The following is a 23,641-nucleotide window of genomic DNA, read 5'->3' on the forward strand; positions in this document are numbered from 1 at the left end:
ATAAAAAGACACCATTTTAAAATCACTCTCAGAGCACGTGCATGTTACTGACACTCCTTCCTCCTCGCCCCGTACTCACAAAATTTTATACGGGTACCTATTAACTGGTTGTTTTTTTTTTAGCGGAAATAGTGTCTTTTTCTGTCTCTATACCTTACATTTGACCATGCAAGCAATTATACATATTACGTGTATAGGGCTATAATTGGCATTGCTGACAAGCTTGCTTTGACTACATGCATGTACGTGTACGTATATCATTCTGTTAACTGTACAGATACTAAATCATGTACGAAATTTATAAAGAAAAGTAGGATAGTTCTACGTTCCTCCCAGATTTTCCTCTACTTTGCAAAGCAAGAATGAGCCATTTTGCCTGAACTGGTCATCTGCATTTAGCCAGGGAGTGAATGTTTAAAGAGGACAATAGGACATGCTTGCTCTCTCTCTCTCTCTCTCTCTCTCTCTCTCTCTCTCTCTCTCTCTTTCTGCTTCTGTGTTTTGGTCTCTCTGTGTTTCTCTTAGTTGTCCGTCTGTCTCTCGCTCTCTGATTCTCTCAGCTGTCTGTCTGCAAGGAGTTTCAGAATACTTACTCTCTCTCTCTCTCTCTCTCTCTCTCTCTCTCTCTCTCTCTCTCTCTCTCTCTCTCTCTCTCTCTCTCTCTCTCTCTCTCTTGATAAAGATTTCAACCACACAGCAGAGCATGTCCAATATCCATAAAATCACACTGGAGTCCTTCGTGCCCCCGGTCCCACATCCTACTCCAATATTAACACTTACAGTCTCCTGGCCAAAGGAAATCTGAAATGTCACTTAAAAACTGTGCGCCCCTAGGGTCAGAAATTCCCGGATCAGCGTGTAAAAACGAAAGGTCGTGCTTGAGACCCAGTTAGGGTATAACTCTTAAATATTTATTTTAGATTACCAACAAAGATTACATATTATTTTCTGGAGAGGATCCTTATTTTAAATTCTTACAAAAAATATTTACAGGCTTGGGGAAAAATCTACCTTTTCTGTTTCTCGATACACCTCGTGAATCTACGCAGATACATGTACCTTTACGTGGGGACCGGTGAGATAGAAGGGAATGAAGCGCGCGCAAGGATCGCTGTTAATAGCGCACTTGTAATGAAAAACTTATTAAATTCAACCCTTTACCGGTGATTTTAATTCGACTATACATTGACAAATTGCATGTTGGTTCTGTACACGCCACTTTGACCAGGTTTATCATGACATAACACCGTCTGCAAACTGAAGGTAAGAACTAGAGTTACATCCATTTTATGCGTATACTAAGCGATTGTCATTTATTATAAACTATATTAGTGTTAATTTTGTATTTGAATATATTTCAAAAGCATTTAGTATAATTCTTATTTCTCCGTTCTAAGCTTTTGATAATTCTCTCTCTCTCTCTCTCTCTCTCTCTCTCTCTCTCTCTCTCTCTCTCTCTCTCAGTAAGCATCAGAAGTAATCAGAAATAATGCGTTTATAAACAAAATGTATTTTTCAAAATCAATCTAAAAAAGTTACTATCCAAGCGATTCATGTGCAAGTACAAGTATATACGCGTGCTTAGCTATTTGTAATGTTTTGAGTTTACTCTGGCGAGATGTTATGGCGGGACCAGTGCATGCATGACGCTGATTCGAGCTGATGGAATTTCTGGGTTATCAAGGTGTATTTCTGAATCCTGTAATTAGACAATGACATGTCAGTTCCTACACAATAATGTACGTCCGCTCTATTCTGAGTCACCGTGCTCCCATGAATGAACAAAGCCCCGCCCACCAGAATATTGAACATGTATCTATTGCATATTTCTTAAAAGCATGCGGCGAGAGACCGACGAAATAGAATCTAGGGGGCGTTTGATTGGAACTCGGGAAATTAAATTTTTAAATAAAAAGAGTAACATCTCATCAATATTATTGTGAGTAGGTTTCGATTTTCAATGGGAGAAGGTGTCTATGGTATATAGGTACAAGTGGCCAGACTGAAAGAACTTTGAATTTATAATGTAGGTACGTGCATGCTGTTTAATATCTTTTGTTTAAATTTAAATTGTTTGTGCATAGTTTTGCTTATAGTACTTACAAAAGTTTATATCAAATTAAAACATTAGGTGCTACATTCTCTTACTTATGCTTGACCGGCTTATTTCATTTAAAGTTACAATGACGCCATTGACGGACCTCTGAAACCGATACTTTGCATTGCAGGGGGAGGGGGGTGCCTGTATGAAAGAGAACTTTGTTGGTTTCATGTACAGTAATGCATGTCTATAATCTAATCTTACCTGTTTTATGTAATTTCTATTGGTATGAATGCAGTATAATGTAGAAGTAAACACCCAGGAAATTCTTGCTCCTCGAGATACGGAATGTTACAGAGATCTGGAATTCAAATTCTGTGGTAATTAGCATTTGTATTTAAAAGCGCAGCAAGATTTTTACTACTCTGGGCGTATGAGCGAGTTAAGCTCATCTTACAGACATGCAGTGATAACCTGCAATATTCAAACACATTCTGTCTGGTTATAAGCGAAACAACAACAGTAATGAAAAGGAGAAATTGCATTTTCAATTAAGAGGGCTCGATGGTTGCGGCCATTTCTAGACTGTATTGGTCTCCTTTGGAAGGAGAGCTCAATTTAAAAACAGGAAAATACCCAAATTTAAAAAGTAAAATGTATGGATTTTTTCTTCGCTAAACAATACATGTAGTTAATAGCTCAACAAACTTAGCTTAAAAATTTAGGTAGACTTGTTAACCAGCCAGCCTCCTTAAAGTATACATTACCTTGAGAATTGGAGAAATAAGTAATTTTTATTACATACCCGAGGCCTATTAAGCCTATTGCGCGTAACAATAATAACATATTATATTAATAACGTACATATTTTTGACCACATTGTTTCTCTCGACATGATGTGCAAAAATCCTAAAACCGTGAAGAGTTATCGTTCTTTGTATTATCTGAACATGCCCTTGCGCATGTACATGTACATGTACGATTAAATGTGGTAAAATTATGAGACCTTGGCTCCGCGACCGGAAAATAATAGGTAATTAGGAATGTGTAATTGCTTTAAAAAGTCGGATATATATGTATATATTAAGAGTAATTTATTAAGTCTCCCAGTTTGTCTTTGAAGAGGGTTCTAAATGCACGTATAAAGTAAGTACTTCATTAATATCTTTATTATATTTAATTTACAATAAAGCGTTTGTGTTCATTTTCCATTTAGCAGTTTAAAAATTCAATAATGTTACAATTTGTAATTTTAAAAAAATAGGTTTTCTTTAAATAATATGGAGGGTTTAGAATCGGAGAATTATCAACAATCATCAAGATAATCCTCATCTATAGAACAATTTTAACGAAAGATGATAAAAAAAAAGTATGTGCGTTTGTTTTCTGGAAACTGATAAAGATATATGATTGGAAAAAAAGCTTAAAAACCCACTCTAGGGCGATATGTAGTTAGCATTCATCTCTGTGTTTAACTATTGAAATTCCACAGAGAAAATGGGATTAACTATAATGTTAAAAACGGCACATTTGCAAGTGCAATTTTGTTGAATTTTGCCAAGAGGGGTTTTAAGAAAATATCTGAGATCTTGTTTTGACTGAAGACAAATAACGCCTGCTTCGTTTTAAAAGATCAAACACGTGCGGCCAAATGCCCTACAACCATCCCTCTTCATCGAAAAATTCAAAATTAAAGATGATAATTTTGAAGTTAGCATGTATATGCATTGACTTTTGATATTTTTTCTGTTCATTGTTTAGTACATATGAGAGTGTCAATAATTAAAATCATATACGTAAGACACAGATACATGTATGTATACATGTATACTAGCAGGTATGAGGATACCGTATATGCATGTATATGTGCATACCATAAACGATGTTGAGCTGCTTCCGCGACGAAAAGTTCACGTCAGCTGAAAGCAGATGAAGAAAATCGGTCGAGGGCGAATAGGAAGTTACACCTTACACATGTATGGAACGCCATAGCTGCCTGAAGGTCAATTCCGTATTATATGAATATAAATAAATCATTTATAATATGCAATAGAAATATCAATATATGCAGTGGTGAAATCTCTAAATGCGGTGGTAACATCATTATATACTCAGGGATAAAATCTTTATATGAAGAGGTAATGTCATTACGTCACGTCGTTAGATCATTATGTACAGTGGTTTATTCATTATATGCTGTGAATAAATCTTTATATCTTCCACCGCATATAATGATGTCACCACTGCATATAATGATTTTACTATTGCATATTAAATATATACCAATTCATATACATGTAATATCAAATTGACCTTACGGCAGCTGCTATGGCGTCCCATACACATGTATAATATGTATTTATAGTATGTAGCATAGCAGTAGTGGTGAACGTTGGGCTCACGATCTCTAAACCCAACAGGGAAATTCATTGCACGTAAAAACGAGCTGCAAACTGGTCAATTTTAACGCGATCTTTTTTTTCAACTTGAGGTTCTTTATTCGCGCGATCTTGACATATGTAAATTCATAGACCATTTAAAAAAACTTAGAGGCTAAAACTTCTGAAATTTGTTTGAAAGCAAGATAATATAAGGAAGATTTGTTTTTTTCTTTATCCTTTGCTTGGGTTAAGTATGGTTCTAAACTAAGGAGGGAGGGGCCAAATCTCACAACATATTAGTGGGTTTTTTTAGTTGTTGTTGCTGTTTTATTGGGTTTTTTTATAAATAGGATGCTTTGATTTGTTAAATGAACATTCAAGCAAGGTAGTAAATGATCAGGCGAATTATAATATAATATCTGTACCGCCCAAAGTTGTACTTTTTGAATAAACATATACATGTATCTGCAGCTGCTAAAGTCAACAACAACCGAAAAAAATATGGTTGTTCAGGAAAGCATTGTTGTCCATGGACCAGTTGGCTAAGATTGAGTAACAGGGGTGTAGGCAGAAAGTTGTTAATTGTTTGTAAACGTACATAGAATGTCTTTTTAGGTCACTTGATTGCGTCACTCATGTGACCTATTACAATTGGTCTTCGTCTGTCGTCGTGCGTCTGTCGTGCGTTATTAATTTTACATTTTTAACTTTTTCTTAAAAAAAACAAGGCCAATTGTTGCCTTTTTTGTGAAGCAATTTTAGGTAAGAGAAATCTAAGTGAAATTCGTGGCTCTATATACCACCCCGAGGCCCCATTAGGCGTTAATTTTTCAAAAATCATATTTTACTCCCACACGTAGGGACAAAACTGAATGCATGATTATAATGTCCATGAAGCCCTCTACTAAAATTGTGAAATTCATGGCCCTTTGGTCATGGGTTCAGACCCTAGGGTGGGGCCAATATGGCCATTTAGTAAAGTGTATTAAGTCTTAAAAATTTTGCTTCTTTACTCCCATATATATTTCAGAAAAACTAAATGCATGTTTATAATGCCTATGAAGCCCTTCATCTAAATTGTGGAATTCATTACCTCTGGGACATGGATTCAGGCCCTAGGGCTGGGCCTATATGGCCATAATAGTAAAAAGGTGCTAAATCTTAAAAAATCTTCTTCACTACTTTCAAATACTAGTAAATATGAGAAAAACTAAATGCATGATTATTATGTCCATGATGTCCTCTACCTACATTGTAAAATTCGGGTTCAGGCCCTAGGGCGGGGCCAATTTGGCTACATAGTGATAATGTATTGATTTAATAATTTTTTATCTGTATTTTCACCATGATCACAGTAATGCATGGCTATTATGTTCATAATGCCCTGATGTTAAATCATGAAATTCACTGTCCAAGCCATGGGGCAGAAGTTGAGGCTTTTCATTGAGGGAGGGGGTAATAAATATGGCTATATATGAACAAGTATTTTACTTATGGTAATTGCTGTGTGTTATCCATGAACAAATTTAACTTTATCTCGAAAACTACATGGTAAGTTGTCACTTGGCAATATTGAATTAATAATGTGTTCTATTTTAGGAAATCTACTTTAATATACCGTGCATTATATAGTTGTAGAAAAAAGCTGTACACGTTTTACACGTTTTGTGTGCATTATAAATGAATTAAACTGTAATTGAAACAGTTTAAACAAGAGCTTGGACTTTGGGTAGATGTGTCAAACAGCAATGTGACGAAGGCCCGTCTATTTCATTGCTGGCCATTCCGCCATGGCTCTTTGAAATCAACAAGATTTGTCTGGCTTTTGAGCAAAGACTACACAATCGATGCATATTTCACTTGACACCACGTCATTTTTAACGTGCTTTGACGCATTAAATAGATAGCTACGTCCAACTGAAAGTCCAAGGGCTTGTTAAAATGGTTCTATTATCAAATATTGACACGCCTCCTGGTCTCTAATTACCAAAAGTTAAGATAATTCGAGATTCCTCTGATTCTTGACCCCCACACCCACCACTACCAACACCATTTTTGTGAATGAATGAAAAAAATTAATACGGTCAGAGGAGTCTCAGACAAGGGTTTAGACTTCAAAATGAAGCTTAAAATGTAAACATGACACCCTCTGAAATGTCAGTTTAAAGGCTGTGGGCCTCTTGATAGAAATCCAAATTGTCTTTTTAGAAGATCTAAGACCATTTTATAGCATATTTATCAAGTAAGACAATGTTCAGCGGAATACGTTTCACACACCTTAAAGGACGGCAATTCTTTTTTTTTTTCTTGATGATGATGTAATTTGTGGTTTTCCTTACATAATTTGTTTGGCCTCTCACACATACGTGTATCTAAACCAAAACCACCTCTTTACGTAAAAGAAATAAAAAGGAAGAGTTAACTTTTTCATTCCGGAAATGTTTTTGTTTCTTTAACGTTCTCAAAATTTCACTCATGTTACTTGCAAAATTGTTGAAACGAAAAAATGTTTTTCTTTGGAACTTATTCACTTTCTACTACACAATTAAATGTGGTTTTTTCGTTTATATAAATGGTATTGTTGCTGGCACGGCAAGAAAATTACATAACCCACAGACGTGTGTACACGAAATAGATTTGTAACCATTGTTTAGCGATAAAAATATTTGAACAAACAAGAAAATATATTTAAATTGTATTTATATTATAGTTTTATATACTGGTAGTATTTAAAGAAAACTAAACTCATATATCAAATAATTTCAATAACTGTACGTTGTGTGTTGATCACAACCAACTTATTACATGTACATGTAATATACTACGTACTGGTATGCTGTACACGTACATGTAGTAGTACCAAATACTTTCCTTCCTGCTTTCTTTGTAATGTCATACCGGCTCACGGTGAAACGATATATCTATCCGTACATGTTGTAGGGTGGGGATTCCTGCAGAACTCTATATACATATACATGTACATGTAATAAGCCTGTAATATATCCACATTAGTGCATATTCTCTATGTTTGGCCGGGTATTTTGATCCATTTAAGTTTTCTACAGATCATCTCTTTGTTCAACTAATTTGAAATATATATCTACATGCATTTTAATTTCTTATTATACTTTCATGTTAAATAATGAAATCTGATTGGTTTAGACGCAGTTGGTAATCCGTTCTATTACCCTCAGCATTAGCAACACACTTGGCAACGGGTAACACTATATAAATAGTGCCTGTTTGGGAGGGTAACAGTTGAAATTGACACCCCGAGAAAACCATTGTCAACCGACGCGAAGCGTCTCTCGTCGAAACATTTATTATACTGAATGTCTTAATTATAGGGAAATTATGACTGCTTTTATATAGAAACGACGTGAATTCTACGGCGAACCGTACGCGCATTATTTATGCGCATGTAACAATTTGTTGTGTAACCCGTTGCCAAGTGTGTTGCTAACGCTGAGGGTAATAGAACGGATTATCAACTGCGTATAAACCAATCAGATTTCAGTATTTAACATGAAATTATAATAAAACGAATTGTTACATGCGCGTAAATTATGCGCGTACGGTTCGCCGTAGAATTAACTTTATTTCTGTATAAAAGCAGTAAAATTTTCTTTAAAATTAAGGCATTCAGTATAATAAAATAAATAGTGCCTGTTTAGGAGAGTTACCCTCCCAAACAGGCATTATTTATATAATTTATATTTATATAATGTACCGGTTTAAAAATAAACCATCATCAAGCTGTACCTTCATAGCCCGTATGTCTGTCCGTCCGTCCGTCCGTTTTTCTCTCTCTCTCTCTCAAAGGTGTGTATGCATCTTTCCTCTCTCTCTCTCTATTTCTCTCTCTCTCTCTCTCTCTCTCTCTCTCTCTCTCTCTCTCTCTCTCTCTCTCTCTCTCTCAAAGGTGTGTATGCAAAAGTAGATAATAATCGTTATCAGTTGTCATACAGTAGGAGCATAGAAGGAAGGGTCATTTCTTCCACACATGGAACATAAATTTTATGCAAAACTCGGTTATACCGAATTTCAAGTGACCAAAAAAAACCACAAAACACCACGCTTTGCTACAACCTTAACACTGTAACTGTAATGAAACAATCGGAAACAATCATTAGAAATAGGAAAGATTTTTTTAACGTATCAAATGAAGGAGAGAGAAAAAGAGAAGAGTAATATGTTTTTCTATATGAACATGTATGTTATCATCTATAAAAGACAATGTCGGTAAATGGATATGCAATGGTAAAAACTGTTCATAACTCAGTTTACGCTGGAAATTGTGACATCAGTGCAGCAATGTCATGGACAGAAGTACAATTTCGCCGTGACCTTTTGCTCCAGAAACAACTTTATTGGGGGAGACAGAATCAGACCTACAGGAATAGTTGTACAACTTGTGTATTGTTAGGTTTCCTTCATTATTAACACGAAGTTACTTGAGTGAGAGAGTGAAAGACAAAAACGTGCCATCGTCTGCTTCTTTGTCTAATGACATCATATAACAGCATATAGCGGCGCAACATTTTGACTGTTTTCAAGGCATACATTCAGAACCTTATTGATGTATATTTTCCATCAAGATCACTTCGATCAGAGAACTCGAGATTTCTGGTTAAGCCCAGGCACGTACCAAATTTTATGGAAATCGGCGTTTCGATGTCAGTGCAGCTGAACTCTGGAACAGTCTTCCCGCAGTTTTAAGACTCGAAGAAAATCTGACCAGTTTTAAAAAGTCACTCAAGACACATCTTTTTAAATTAGCGTTTTATAATTGACCCTTTTATCAGTTTAAATAGATCGTCAGTCTTTAATCAGTTAATCTGTGCTAAAAATGTTTTATGAATATTTTAAAAACTGTTTAGCCTATTTTCTATATGTAAACCTCTTTTTATAGATTTATATGCCTATAATAACTCAATTTTATTTGTGTATGCTCATTGTGTAGTTTTAACTTATTATGTAAAGCGCTTTAGAGTAATTTTATTATATTTAGCGCTATATATATGTTATAATAATATAATAATAATAATATAATTCCGCGCGCCATCTACCATCGATGTCACACATCAACACAGTACAGGCGCAGTACAATAATTCATTTTGGGCAATCCGCCATTGATATATACAATTACGAAAAGGAAAGAGATGTAACCTTACGGTCACTTATTTGGAATAATTCCCTGCCCTCGATAAAAGTGTCGTGTTGAAAATTTTTAATTTGCCGGGTGATAGTAAATACAAAATTTACAAGTTATTTTTTCATGTTGAAATTTTGTATTTACTTTTACCCGGTGAATTCAAAGTTAACAACATGACAAAAAGGTCAGTTTAACATCTTCTCAAACGCGAACAAATTGTCACCATACAAATCAATCCATTTAATATTTCCTTTGCCAGAGAGCAATCGGAACATATTTTTCCTCGACTTGAAGGAATAGGTCAAGTAATGTTCAGATTGACCTGAAGAACGAACTTAGTAACTTTTGGGAGACATCTCTTTGTAAAATGCTTTATTACATGTAAGAATATTTTACGATATACATGTAATAATGAAGCTAACCGTGGCATACCCATCCACCTTATAATAATTCGTAAAAAAAACTATAACTTCCAAAAATATAGACTAATATTATTATAACATAACTATTAGCCGCTCCTCTTTTTTCTCTCTCTGAATTGTTTCTCACACCAGGTAAAAACTTTTTCTGTTTTATGAAGTGGACAGGCATAGCTTTTATCCACTTCTCAAAAGAGAATAGAAAAACACACCCAAACATATTTATGTGTCCAAATTAACCTGTTACGTTGATGTATAAATTTTGAAACAAACTTAGAGTTTGTTCAAACGTATTCTAAACGCGGGCAAAACCTCAACTAATTCCCAGTATTTTTCCTTATCGTTATGCAACATATTTGAACTGTAAATAAGAGTTAAATAAATGAAGAACGCATGTGCAATACCGGTATGAGATAGCAGAAGATCGGGACGATCATTTACATGTTTCCCAGATGTATGGTCGCTCACGGAGACTTTTAACAGCTGGGGTATTACAGAAGGTCATCTGTTTTCTATCTTGTACATTAATGATATCATCAACGTAATCGTCGTTCGATGATAAATAATTCCCCGTCTCGTGCGGAAGGCGCAGTAGCGCACGCGCGGTAGGGGGTGGCGGGCGCCAGCAGATGGGGCCGTATCTTGGTGATCGTAGCGTCGCCATTTCTTTGGTTTCTTAAAGCGGTATGTAATTTCTGTGTCATAATCCGCAGAAATCTGTTCAATCCCCCTTCCTGGCGTGATAATATCTCGCAAAAATTCAACACTTATCAAAAGATATGTACGAATCCCAATGACCACGGTTGCCGTGCATACCTTAACGCAGCATTCATCTGTTTACTATGTAGAAAATACACACTCACATAAAATATATTTATCAATCTCTCAGAAAACACCGTTCTATGATAAACAGTCGAAGAAAACAAACGAGGGTATCCGAACAATATGGTTTCTTCTACGTAATTCCCCGGTGTAAGCGCATCAAGCGTCTCATCTTACGAGCATCCCCCAAATATGGAAACACCGGCTCGCAGGGGAAGATTCGCGAGTTTATCATGAAAATCAAACGGGGGCTCTCAGGAACTCCTCAAGACTCATCCTCCATAATCTGTCTCTGAATATTTATAAACCCGATCCAGTTTGGCACGAGTGATAAAAAAAAGTTTCGCGAAACACAAGTAGTTCCTTCTTTTGCTGGGAACCGTAAGACTAGTTTTGAGGACGCTGGGAGATTTTTGGTTCACTTGGGATTTTCCGTGGCTGAAGTAGACCAGGACCGTATCTGTAAGCACATTTATTTACAAGCTTTTAATTTCGTCCAGATTTCAGACAGTTTTGAACATCATGTTTTTCTCAAGATGTTAATGTTAGACAAATATCGCTGCACTGTTTAACCCGACGGCGCGTGAAATTGTTGCTGGTGTGTGAAATAGTTGCTTGAAGTATTTTCAAGAGGCTTCAAGTATGATTTAAGTTCACGGTCAGACCAGAAAAGTCATCCTTTTAACCGTCGGAATTTGTCATATGTATAGTGGTCAACAAAACTGTTATCCTCGCAACACTTTTTATGTACTGTGTATAGTGTATTGTCTCTTTCTTTAGTGTTATTGCAAAAGTTATGTCATGACTTGAACGGGAATGTCATTGCTATGATTCGGAATACGGAATCAGGAATCGTCAATTTTTAAAAATTGCAATCAAAAAGTTAAATGAAAAGAAAACCACACAAATACGACCCGGTAATACATGAAAGATGTGTGAGTTTTTTTTTTTATCATATTTCTTGGTAAAAAATTTCATGAAATGTTTTGACGTAATGACTTTGGAGTTCCTCGATCAGGCGTTTTACGACAACCGTCTTTGGCGTGTCTTGGAAGGAAACCCTGTACCGGCACAAAGTTGCCAAGCATTTCAGAGTTAGTCAAACCTGACAGTCTTTGTCGACAACACATGAAAATCGCTAGATAAACAAGAAAGTAACAACGTATGGTGTATCGGAAGCACATGCAAGCTGCTTTCCCTCTCTCTGTGCCATTCCTTATTTGTCATGCATCATTGCACATCGTCGCAATATTCGAGAACTCGAATAATCTTCTTGTTGTTATGAAATAAGCAAATCGCATGAAAAGTGGGTGGTACACTTGATTGTTTAGGAGATTAGAGAGCATCAAAATCGAGACAGGAATAAAAAAACATACTCAGTTCTAGAATTTGACATGCGTATTAAAAAAACGGCAATCTTAAGAATTTAGAGATAATGTTCTCGAACATGTTTTTGAAATACCCTGTATACATGTACCGGTATGTTCACATTAGATTTCTAAACTGTTTTCTTTCAATCACCTCTAAATGATTGAAGTAAGGTGAAGAATGGACCATTGTTTTTATGTTTGGTTCGGTTGTTGAACTATATAGGTTATGGTCAGGGTAATTTGGAAGAGAATTTCTCAAAACTCAACCACCGAACTTTTAAAATTCTGGAACCACGTGACACCTTGGTGACGTAGGCGATATTACGGAAGCTATGAACGACTATAACAAGCACAGAGGCACGACAAAATATCGGAGCTACTCTGCACATTTTTCCACCCTGTCTGGTATGTTAGAGTTAACCATTGCCAGGAGCAACACGGCAGAGTAACACATACTGACAGCATCAGAAAACATCCGGGATCTTACTCCATTTTGTGACCATAGCGTGCACATCCAATATATATAATGTAAAGCAACTGGGAAAATCAGAATTTATATTTATAGACTTATCTCTTTCTTCAAGGACGGTTTATTAAAATAATGAGACTGTTTCACAGCGGAGGAATCTTTCATCGCTGTTTGGTTAATATTGGTGGTTTCATATACAGACGTTTTACTTACTTGTTGAAGCACAGTGGGTGCCAGGTGCTTCATGACGTCACAAATTTAACTAAAAGCTGTTCTAAAGGTTGTGGAACTATCATCAATGCTCTCCTTTTTGCATTTGGAATGTTAAGGGGGAAACAAATAGCCTCTCTCTCTCTCTCTCTCTCTCTCTCTCTCTCTCTCTAACGGCAGAAAGATAACATAACGTTCTTGTAGGACCGCTGGAAGTAAGGAATTCGTTTACTGGTCATCGCAATACACTAACGTTAAATGGTTTGCATGTCGTGGTAAAGATCAATTGGAAAATTTAATGAATTTTATATATTGTGATAAAGTAACACATGTGAATGTATTTGAGCCGGAAGAAAGAATAAAGGCAGCGTGTTTTTTTTAAATCTTGATGGTCAAGCAATAAAACATTTATGCAATTGGAGCTAATTTTCAATAAATAATTATATATTCTTAATAATTATGAAATAACTCCTTTATAGGGAGACTTGTTCTTTTCATTTCTTATTTAGTTCATGTATATCGTTATACCGAAAGCCACAGGGGCCAAGCCCGTTTTAACATTAATTTCAATGTAACCATAAATAAAGACTTTCTTTATTTATGGTTACATTGAAATTAATGTTAGAACGGGCTTGGCCCCTGTGCCGAAAGCTGTGCGTTGCTTTTGAGAGAGAGAGAGAGAGAGAGAGAGAGAGAGAGAGAGAGAGAGAGAGAGAGAGAGAGAGAGAGATGTGAGTAGGAATGTCTATTAAATAGCCATTCATAGCACCAGAAGAGTTAGCGTTCTTGGCACGTCTTCCTGGACTGTCACCCTAATACATATGAATTACAAGTTTCGATACAGGTCTTACTTTTATACAAAAAATTAACACTTTTAACATGTTTAAATCAATACTTTGATGGCGTTTACAACCAAGAAACGTTTAAAAGGTCAGGCAGGAATCAACGCCCTTATTTAATATAAATGTAGTTTTTGATATTTTCGATCCTCACAATGTCAGGGGTCTTGAGCTCGAGTCCACTCGCAGCCGTTGGGCCCCCGATAAACTTAATTGAAATTTGGCGGGCTGACTACAGCGACATCTTTCGGGGAGTGGACTCAGGGCCCCAGACATTTAGAGGATGGATAATTACATACTTACATGTAGTACCCCTCCACGGCTCCCTATAAACTCCATAACTCTGAATGGTCTTGGAATATTTCTAATAGACCAAAACATTATATATAAAGAGTTATAACTGTCAGAGAAATGGGAGAAGGAAGCGATGTGCTTTTTAAAAAAATATAGCAGAGATGTTATATGGTCTTATGTGTAGGAACTGCTTGGAATGTCCAATTCTACAGCATAACACAAAAGCGACACCCCCCCCCCCCCAAAAAAAAAAAAAGAGAGTAAATTATAAATGAAGAGAAAAACTATGCAAACCAAGAATACATGGCTAAGTTTTAAGTCATGCATCAAATGATTTGATATTATAGAAGTTCAATGTAAAGTCCAAACATATTTTAAACACGCGAATAATACATCTGATATTCTTTTCTTGTGTAACAATTTTGATTTTCCCGAAGATATTTTTGCTAATAATTTCTAATTCTTTCCTTGGAGTTTCGTTTCTTTAGTCAGCAATCGTTCTATATCTATGATCCTGCGGCTACAGCTCAAGTTTCTCACGCTTTTATATTTATTAATGACAGAAAATTCAATTTGATGTTTAATTTTCTTTATCTCCAAAAAGATTACTTTCATTATATAAAAAGTTGATAAAGCTAATAAACTTCAATTTTAATAGTACGTATCACTCTAGAGATTGAGTAATTTAAAAAAAATTGAAATTTTTAAAGGGTACATATGATTGTGATATTTACTGATTTTGAAAATCTTATAATAAAATACTCTATTTATGCGAAATATAATCATTCTCATTGTTTTTTTTGCAACATGTCATCGTATATTATACCATTATATCACATTTTTAAACAGTGTCATATTCGATTCACAATGTACTCACTGTTTTCATTTTATATCAACAGGGTCATCAAGTTGGATTTGAGTAAAAAGGACACAACAAACCCAGAGTTGGGGCCCACACGAAAAGGAGAAAGGTCTAGTAAATAAAACAATTCTCAAATTCATTGACGCTAATATTCACTCGAGCGTGACAGCGGTATATAAAGCGACACCATGGCCGATAGCGAGTCACATTTGTATGGTGAGGACGAGGACGAGGAAATGCCAATGACTGAACGAGATCTAGCAGACGACGCGCAATGGAAGGTAATTCAGAAAAATACCTTCACCAGGTGGGCCAACGAGCACCTGAAAACTGCCAACAAGAATATTAATAACTTGGATTCTGATTTATCCGATGGATTACGACTTATTGCTTTAGTGGAGGTTTTATCCGGCAAAAAATTTAAACATGTCAACAAAAGACCCAATTTTAGAACCCAGAAATTGGAAAATGTTACCATGGTGCTGGAGTTTCTGGAGAGAGATGAGGGGATCCGAATTGTCAACATTGGTAAGTTGATTAATTAACAAGGTGTGAAGACAGACATGCATTTTGTCCAAATATAGGTCAGTGAAAGGCAAACACCGGTGAGTGGTAAAAATGAAAGCGAAAGATGGTGAATGATACACGTGTGTTTTCAGGTGCTAAAAGTTATGTGTCGGCTTGGTATGCCCTGTCATTTATTATACAGTGTGCATCATAGAAACTAGGAATCCGTGACAGACATAGTACAATCTACGAATGCACGTGGACAAGACCCAACCCGGGAAAATAAAAATGTAAACAAACATGGCGATTACGAGTCCAATACACACCTGTAGATTACGTGCAGTTGTAGAACCGGCTGAGCTACTTGTGGCCTGGTTAAACCCCTATAAATGCTATATTTAGACTTGATAACACGCTTAACTATTATTTTCCTAAGATTTTACCTGATTACATTAATTATAATCACAACTGGATTTCTGTTTTAAAGATACATATAGTGGAAAATGGGCGTTTCCCTTCCTCGAGTCAGTTTATTATTCATTTTAGCATTTGAATACATTCACATGATTTAGAAGGGGGTGGAGTTCTTGGCTACACAAAAATGACTGGGGAAAGTTATTTTTTGTATACCCCTATCAACTGAGATAACTTGATTCTGTATGGTTCAAACACTGTTAGTGTGTGGTACCACACCAATAGAGGGACAGGTGACAGATATAGGTCACAGACGTTATAATGCTCAGGTCTCTTATTAATTAGCAAACAGTTCTTGTGACTTGTTAGGTAGCTAATAGATAGTGTGACAATGGCTTAGAGATAAATAGTAGGTGATAAGCTGCAGAAAAACGGCATGCCTTAAACCATGCATGTGTTTACCAAATGCTTGGTCTTCTGAGGGGGGTGGGGTGGGGGTGGGGGGTAATTTACCAATGTGAATATTGATGTCCACTTACTCATGTGCTGTAAAAACCATCTGGAAAAAATGTTTTGTAGGGGGGGGGGGGATGGGGTTACTGATAAGTACTTGTTAGTTTACTTAACAGCTGCTTGCTCAGCAGGGGAGAAACAATGGGACAGTGGTAATTTATGCAAGATCACAGGGGAATTCAACCTGGGATTGATTATCAATTAATGGCAGTGAAGTTCTAAAGGAATCCCAGACCATTACCCCCCACCCACCTTCCTCACCCCCAAACCACATACATGGCATCAAGTTTCCCACCCAAAGCTAAATCCTCAAGACTTTCACAATGCTAGAGTACATGTTTTAAGAACAGTTACAGGGTAACACACAGACTATGGGGAGAGCTAAGGCAAGATTCATCAAATAATAGTAGAATACATTAAAGCACAGGAGTTTGATTGATATGTGGGAGCAATGAAAGGAAATGAATTGTTTGATCAGGTGATTACATCAATTTTCTTAGCATATAAAACTGTATCTTAGAAAGTGATAAAACATATAGATCGTTTGTTAAGTTCAGGTTGTCTCTTTGTCTCTCTCCACCAAAAAAAACAAATTGTGGGAAATCAGGCAAATAAACGGACTATGTTTGTTACCTTATATGGTTGTGCGAGTCGATAGGTTTTTTATTTACCTAATTTGCTGAGTGCTCCAACACAGTAATTCTCATTCCATCAGATGTTTTACTGAACATATCCTGGGGGTGCTATTAGAAGTTAGTCGTAAATAAATGTATCGTCAGCTATTTTCATATGCATAGGAGATTTCTTCAAGGCTTAAAAAAAAATCTACATAACATTTTTATTCACCTTTTGAAAAAAAAAATGGAAGGTGTTTACTGCGCGTTGGAAGTTTAAATCCCTCTGTGAATCAACTTTCAAACAGGATGGGTAGAAATGATTTTTAAGAGTACTGACTCCAATTTAAATCAGATCTAGGAAAAAGATCATGTTCAGCTTCCATGTTTTGAGGTACATGATACAACGCAGATAAGATTAAGAAGTCAGGGAACCTGCAGTTATTGACAACATATTTGCCTTGCATTATTTTGTGGAGCTCACGGATGTGTGAAAAGGGATTCATTGTCCAATAAATTGGTCTTTCAATGACACCAGGGTTAATGTTAATGGCCATTGAATTAAAAGACCACCAAGGATTAATGTCTGTAATTTACATAATAACAAACACATAATAAGAAACATTACCATTTTAATTTCCCCCTTCTGAAGTTCCTCAGACTGTTGATGTCCAAAGCTACTGAACTAGTCTCTTTTGAGTTTTATAAATACAAAATACATCACAATACAACAGTACAAAGGGTATACACAAACATGAACAAACACCAGTGACCACTGTATGCAACAAGGTTTCGCTGAGCAAATCATAAAAATAATGTACTGTTCCGTTAAGGTTTTAACTGATACAATTTCCACTGATTGCTAAAGCCTTCACCTAGCACCATTATTTATTTTCATGAACAAGATCACCTGCGATTCCTTTAATCTGCTTGGTAATAGAGATGACCCCTTTCCAAATACTATTATTAGCTCAATGTCCAAATCTCAGAGATATGACATTGATGGGGATTTTTGAGGTTAAGAATATCAGACCCCAATAATAGATCCCCCCCCCCCCCAAAAAAAAACAAAAACTCTGGCTTCCAACTTGTTTGCCAATGAAAACCCTTCCTATGTAAATTCTCTGTCCAGGACGGGACTCTTTACAATAGTCTTCAAAGGCCGTGTACCACAGATTAAGGGCTTTGTAAGAGGATTGACTTCTTGGGTTGAAAAGCCTGCTAAAAAAGATCATGTCTGAGTAACATGCTGCTCTGTGGTCTTGTAAGCTGGTGGTGTTTTGGTCAAGGCTTTCTGAACAGGCCACTCAAAGGAGTGAAAACATGGATGACTCATCTGATATAATATGCCTTCAAAATATTTTTCATAAGGTGACTTGTTGACTTTATATTGTCAGTTTATCACTAGAAGATAGTAGGTGTGAGGCAAGAGGGATAAGGTTTTATGTTTAGTCCCAATTTGAATCATAATGCATTTAGTCTATTTTTTTAATGTGTGAAATGTAATACTAGTCAGGTTTTATGGAAACATTGTCATAAAATATAATTCACAAGTGGTAAATATTTCAATAGTTTGTTTGTGTATGGAATCTGTAAATAACTGGTGTTTATGTAGAGTGAAGTCGGAAATGAATGAAGTATTTCTTCCTAAATCTAGAGGAGAGTCATTTAAATTCAAAAGAAGATAAATGGTCAGCACTTTGAAGCCCATTAAAGTCACACCTTTCTGTTAGAGACCAACCAGAAAATAATCTGCATTAAAGTTTCACATTGAAATTTGATAAAGCCGTCTTTTCTTCAGATATCAAATGGACAGAGGACAGATTTATTAGGGTAGAGTAAAATCGGCAGGTTAAATAATCTATACCCGGTGGTTGTTTACACAAGAATCGGGTATCTATACCCCGGTTTGCCATTGCGTGGGTAGCTGTACCAAATAAACTGTGTCCAGCGTGTTAGGGCTATGTTTTTTGGGTTGTTTTTTTTCGGTGTTGATTCAGATATTATTCTGACTCACCAGAAGTAGAGTGGCTACCCACACCCTTGGTGCAGTTGGAGTCACCGAAACCAGAGAAGTTCAGGAAGGAAAATCAAGTTGTTGTTTATACACAGAGTTTGATAATGCATAGCATGCACAAAAAACAGAAATGATTGATGGCTAAATGGGCCGGTGAAGAATTTTGTTTTTTTGCTGATTAGCTCCGTGAGATCACTCAATGACGTCCAAGGCAGACTTAATCCTATACTGATGAAATTGAATTTCAATAAAAAAGATAGTTGATTCAGCCTGCATAAACAAACTTTTAATCAGTATATTCCTAATATGCAAACACCTTAGGTTCTACTTGCAATATGTGTGTATTTAGGGGGGAGGGGGTGGTTGAGTGATTTAAGATTAGGAGGAGGTGAGAGTTGATAAATTGTTCCTTCCATACAGTTTAGAGTTACATATATGTATATGAACAGAAAGCTCCTTTTCGCATTAAAAAAATATATCAAAATTTAGAAAGAATTTTTTTTTGCCAGGGACCCTCCCTTGGGTGTAGTTGTATATAGAAGCTGGAAAGAATGATTCATTTGAAGTTCTACATCTTGGTGGGTCTGGTGGAAGTATAAGCATCCTTGGTGCATGTCAATGAAACTTAATCTGCTAAAAAAATCACAGGCATTAAACAAACACTTGAGTGATTTGAGAGTGTTTATTCAATAAACCAAGCGCGGAATAGTGGAGGACTGTTTAGTCTGACAACATCTGATGCAGGACGCAGGACTTGCTTGAATTATTATGATCAAGTTGAGCATGGAATATCATTATTAGTTCATTGTTAGGGGGTACCTGATACCAAAAAAAAAGAACAGTGTGTCATTGGTGAAAATAAGAACATGTATTGTGAAGTTTTAATGAAATGAAGGTGTTTCTCATTATTTTAGAGAAAAAACAATAAAGAATGGGTGTCATTTAAGGGAACCATTTTTTTAGGGACCTTGTCATGAACGTCTGGGTCTGTCAGAATCAGTCAAGTGTCTAAGGATTGGAGGGCCTGCTCAAACATGTGTTTTGAATGTCTGCAGCCTCTTAAAAACTTATCATGTTGATGATTAGTAAATGCATCATCAGCATGTTTGAATGCCTTGGAGACCCACAAGTATGTGGAAGCACTGGGAGGATAAGGTGAATGGAAAAAGGCCTGGCCAATTTATAGGGAGGGGAACCACAAAGGAGTTCAAAATCTATCTCAACAGTTGCAGATATGATAGTTAGTGGGGAAGGTTTTTGGTGTTTCACTTCCTCAAGCTTCAATTAGTCACACTGTTTCAATGATCAATCGGAAAACAGCGGTGAACCATATCACTGAAGCCTGCAGGGAGGAATTTACCTCAAACAATGGGAATCTTTTGGCTGCTGAGGGCCAACAGATGATCCGTGTTGTGATTACCAGTGACTAATTACCCTGTCTGGTCATCAATCAAGGAACGCATTGACTGGTGCCCTGTCCTGATGCTGAGCTCTACCCAAGCTCAGACTTGGGTTATCCCCAGAGGGGCAGTGAATGGGGAATTCCTGGTTACTGAGCAACCCTCACCCTAATTACTCTTCCCATTTATTATTCATTTTGTCTTTCTGGCTGTCCATCTGTTTTTGATGCAGACAGTGGCTTTATACCTGGTACTCTTCTTCATTTACCTGCATTCTGCAGAAGCATTAACATTGGGGCACTTAGAGGGCTAATTCTGTGCAGTTACCTAGGCCAGGAATGCAACAGAACAGCATTGAAACAAATTGCCAGACAAATTACATTGCACTTTGAAGATGAGCCATTTCGGAAACCTGTTCTGTGTAATTTGTAAGCAAATACAATGTGGCCTAGTTGTTATTTCCTTCTTTGCAGATAAAATTTAGCAATTTGTGAAAGAGCTTGCTCAAACATTTCAAGAAGAAGTAGGACATTTGATAGGTCTGCAAGAATCAGAAGTGCAGGTATTACACAGTGCTGATGGGAAGATTAAAGACAGAGATTTAAATGCATTTAATGTTGTTATCTCATACAAGAATTTATCCACATTAAATCTTGAAATCTCAATGTTTAAACAAAAAAATCACTGGAGAATTTATCCACATTAAATCTTAGAATCCCCGATGTGAAACCAAAAAATCATATTCTATGTTTATTCTGAGCTCTGCATGTAAAGTTCTGCTGTAAACATGGAGTGATTTTGAAGGATCAAAGACACACTAAGAGTGTGCATAAGTCTGGGTCCTTTATAAATGCACTGGTTATGTCGGTGATGAGGTGCACTGCAGACTTTGTGCACGACTTTGTTTACACGAGGCTGTTAGCCAGAGGCCCATTAGTGGTAAGGCAGGTACAAGTGTCGATCTGAATAAATGAGGCAAGGCAAAAATGTGTGTAAGATATGTGTGGATATGTAGGAATTTTGCTGATATTGTCTAGATATTCAATCTCTAATACTCTAGCTTAGAAATGATTGACTACTGGCCATATAAAAGAAATGGATATACACCAATGTTTTGAATAAATTTCATGGTCTTTTATTAAGCCAATATTTCTACAGAATTCTCATTAGGAAAGGAATTGTTGTAATAGTTTCATATCCTGCTTACTGGCACAGTTTAATGATCAATGTAAATGCAGTCAATGTGCCCCATTCAATTATTCAATGGTAGGAATTAGTTGAAGTACAATAAACACATTATGCAATGTACAACCTTCACTGATATGCATGCAGTCGCATTTATTATGCAATTCTTATATGCATTCAATTTAGATGACAGTTTCTAGTGGACATCAGATGCACTTTAATTTATGTTTTCATGTGATCATCAAGTTCTTGTATATCCCAAATATTCAACATTGACCAAATTATAATCTGTATCTTATTATACCTGGTAAGTAGGGTAAATTTGGATATCAGATATACAGGTGTCTGTACTTGACCAATTTAATGATGGTTTGATGGAATTTGCATATTACCTAGTCTGGTCCATTAGCAATAGAAGTACATACTTCGTCAGACAAACTGAAATAAACTGATGGTAACATCTTGTGACAGCAGGATCAGGTGAGCTGACTCCTTATACCTAGGGCACTCAGAAAGGTGAATTAAGGTGTTCACCAGAAATAAGGTCAATCTTCTTGTCCATTTCTCCAAACTCAAACAGATGCCTCCTTCAAGTGTTTAAACAGGGATGAAGTTGTCTCAAGTAGACTTTCGTTTAATGTATTGGCTATGAATTGTGGGTAATTTATTAGTCTAGAATGGTAAATAAGGTCAACTGACATGATAAGGACACTGCCAGGTGATGCCCCCACACCCAATTCCTCCCACCCTCAAGTCCTAGAAACTGTAATGACTCTCACTAAATACATGCGTTTAATCTGGAGACCCTTGTGTCTGCAAATGTTTCTTTTTTACTTCACCTTCTGCGATAGACATGCAAACAAATCATATGACATCTTTAAGACATCTGGCGACAGACAAGTTATTTGTTGAGGGTTGGGTCATTCATAGAATATATGATATGCCCACGGAATATTTGATATTGAAGAATAAAAAGATATTAAGAATTTTTTTTTTTCATCAATTGCATTTGTCAGCAATATTCAGGTGTATGGGTATTAAAGGGGTATTAAAGGGGAGGAAGGGACTCAAACTATTAAGTAACAAAAGGTTTCTGCCTTTTTGCCCTTGATTAAGTACCCTAGTTATCCTGATTTCTCAACAGGCTTTCTCTGTATTTAGCAGCTTTTTAGACTTCTCCACTGTGAAAGAAAAAAACAATAGGATCTCTGTTATGTGAATTCTCATATGTTTTTCGGCAGAATGGTAAATCAGTTTTGAAGAGTTTAGCCTTGTTTCTCATTATTGACTGGCAGGGAAGAAATGGAAAGAAAAATCCTACATGCTTAGCAAATCTAACTCCAGCAAACAATGCATTTCTTGTGCACATGCCAAAACAAGAAAGAAAATACTTGAAAGCTTTCAGAAGTTCATGGACTTGAAATAATTCGGCTGTAAAATTGAATGTTAGATGGAGATTTAGTTTGTGTCCATGCATCTAGGTAGAACATTGTAATAAAAATAGATGTGAAGAAAGGGTGCACCGACATTATTTAGCAGTATTGAAGGGAAACTTGGCATCGTCTCCTCTTTGAAACTACAGAAATCCACAGTTAAACTGCAGTTTGGTTTTATTGTCAGCAATGTCTCGCCTTTATTTCACTTGGCAAGTGATAATAAAGGCAGTAAACTACCTGAAAAATATAGCAGTGACCCGTATCAACAGATAGTTTAGAACAACCACCCATAGAGGTGATTGAATAGAACAGCTTAGATCTGGAGATCTTATCAGCGGAATTGTCCAATACATGCTGATTGGGGTGAGGTTCTATGTAAACTGATGGGCAGAGAATGGCCAAATAAAACCAGAAGGGCAATCGTAGATTGTCTGGCATTTTTATACCTGCAAGGGTTAAAGGTAATTGAATGAATTAGTAGAGCTCACTCAGTTTATAAGGATGGTCATAGATTCTGATTTGTAGCATATCCTTCATATTAAAACGAAACCTTATTCGGAACCATACTAAAAAAAATAAAATTTAATTGCATTTGCAAAAACGATGCTCTCTTTTAGCCTAAGGTTTGCTCATAAATGTTGATCATACAGGTGTACAGGTAAACTACTGTCATTCCCAGAAAGACTGTATAG

At 36.3% G+C, this 23,641-nt stretch overlaps 1 protein-coding gene and 1 long non-coding RNA gene across 14 annotated transcripts in view; one reads left to right on the plus strand and one right to left on the minus strand.

Moving 5' to 3' along the window:
- Positions 1–1,584: 1,584 nt before the first annotated feature.
- LOC136274449 (uncharacterized) lies at positions 1,585–4,043 on the minus strand. The gene is made up of 3 exons (XR_010712781.1): positions 3,916–4,043; positions 2,306–2,402; positions 1,585–1,699 (listed from the first exon to the last, which is right to left on the minus strand). It is a non-coding gene; the product is annotated as an uncharacterized lncRNA (long non-coding RNA).
- A 7,009-nt stretch (positions 4,044–11,052) lies between these two features.
- The window catches only part of LOC105348068 (filamin-A), a 55,456-nt gene continuing 42,867 nt past the window's right edge, over positions 11,053–23,641 (plus strand). For 5 of the 13 annotated variants that reach the window (XM_066081264.1, XM_066081261.1, XM_066081263.1 and 2 more), the window contains exons 1-2: positions 11,054–11,281; positions 14,901–15,391. In XM_066081264.1, the coding sequence (XP_065937336.1) occupies positions 15,052–15,391 (340 nt within the window). In that variant the 5' untranslated portion in view covers positions 11,054–11,281; positions 14,901–15,051. Of the gene's footprint in view, positions 11,282–14,900; positions 15,392–23,641 lie in introns of all 13 variants that reach the window. The other 8 variants (XM_066081267.1, XM_066081260.1, XM_066081259.1 and 5 more) reach the window with 7 other exon arrangements.

The sequence above is a fragment of the Magallana gigas genome, chromosome 4 (genome assembly GCF_963853765.1).
Source record: "Magallana gigas chromosome 4, xbMagGiga1.1, whole genome shotgun sequence".
Taxonomy (NCBI): domain Eukaryota; kingdom Metazoa; phylum Mollusca; class Bivalvia; order Ostreida; family Ostreidae; genus Magallana; species Magallana gigas.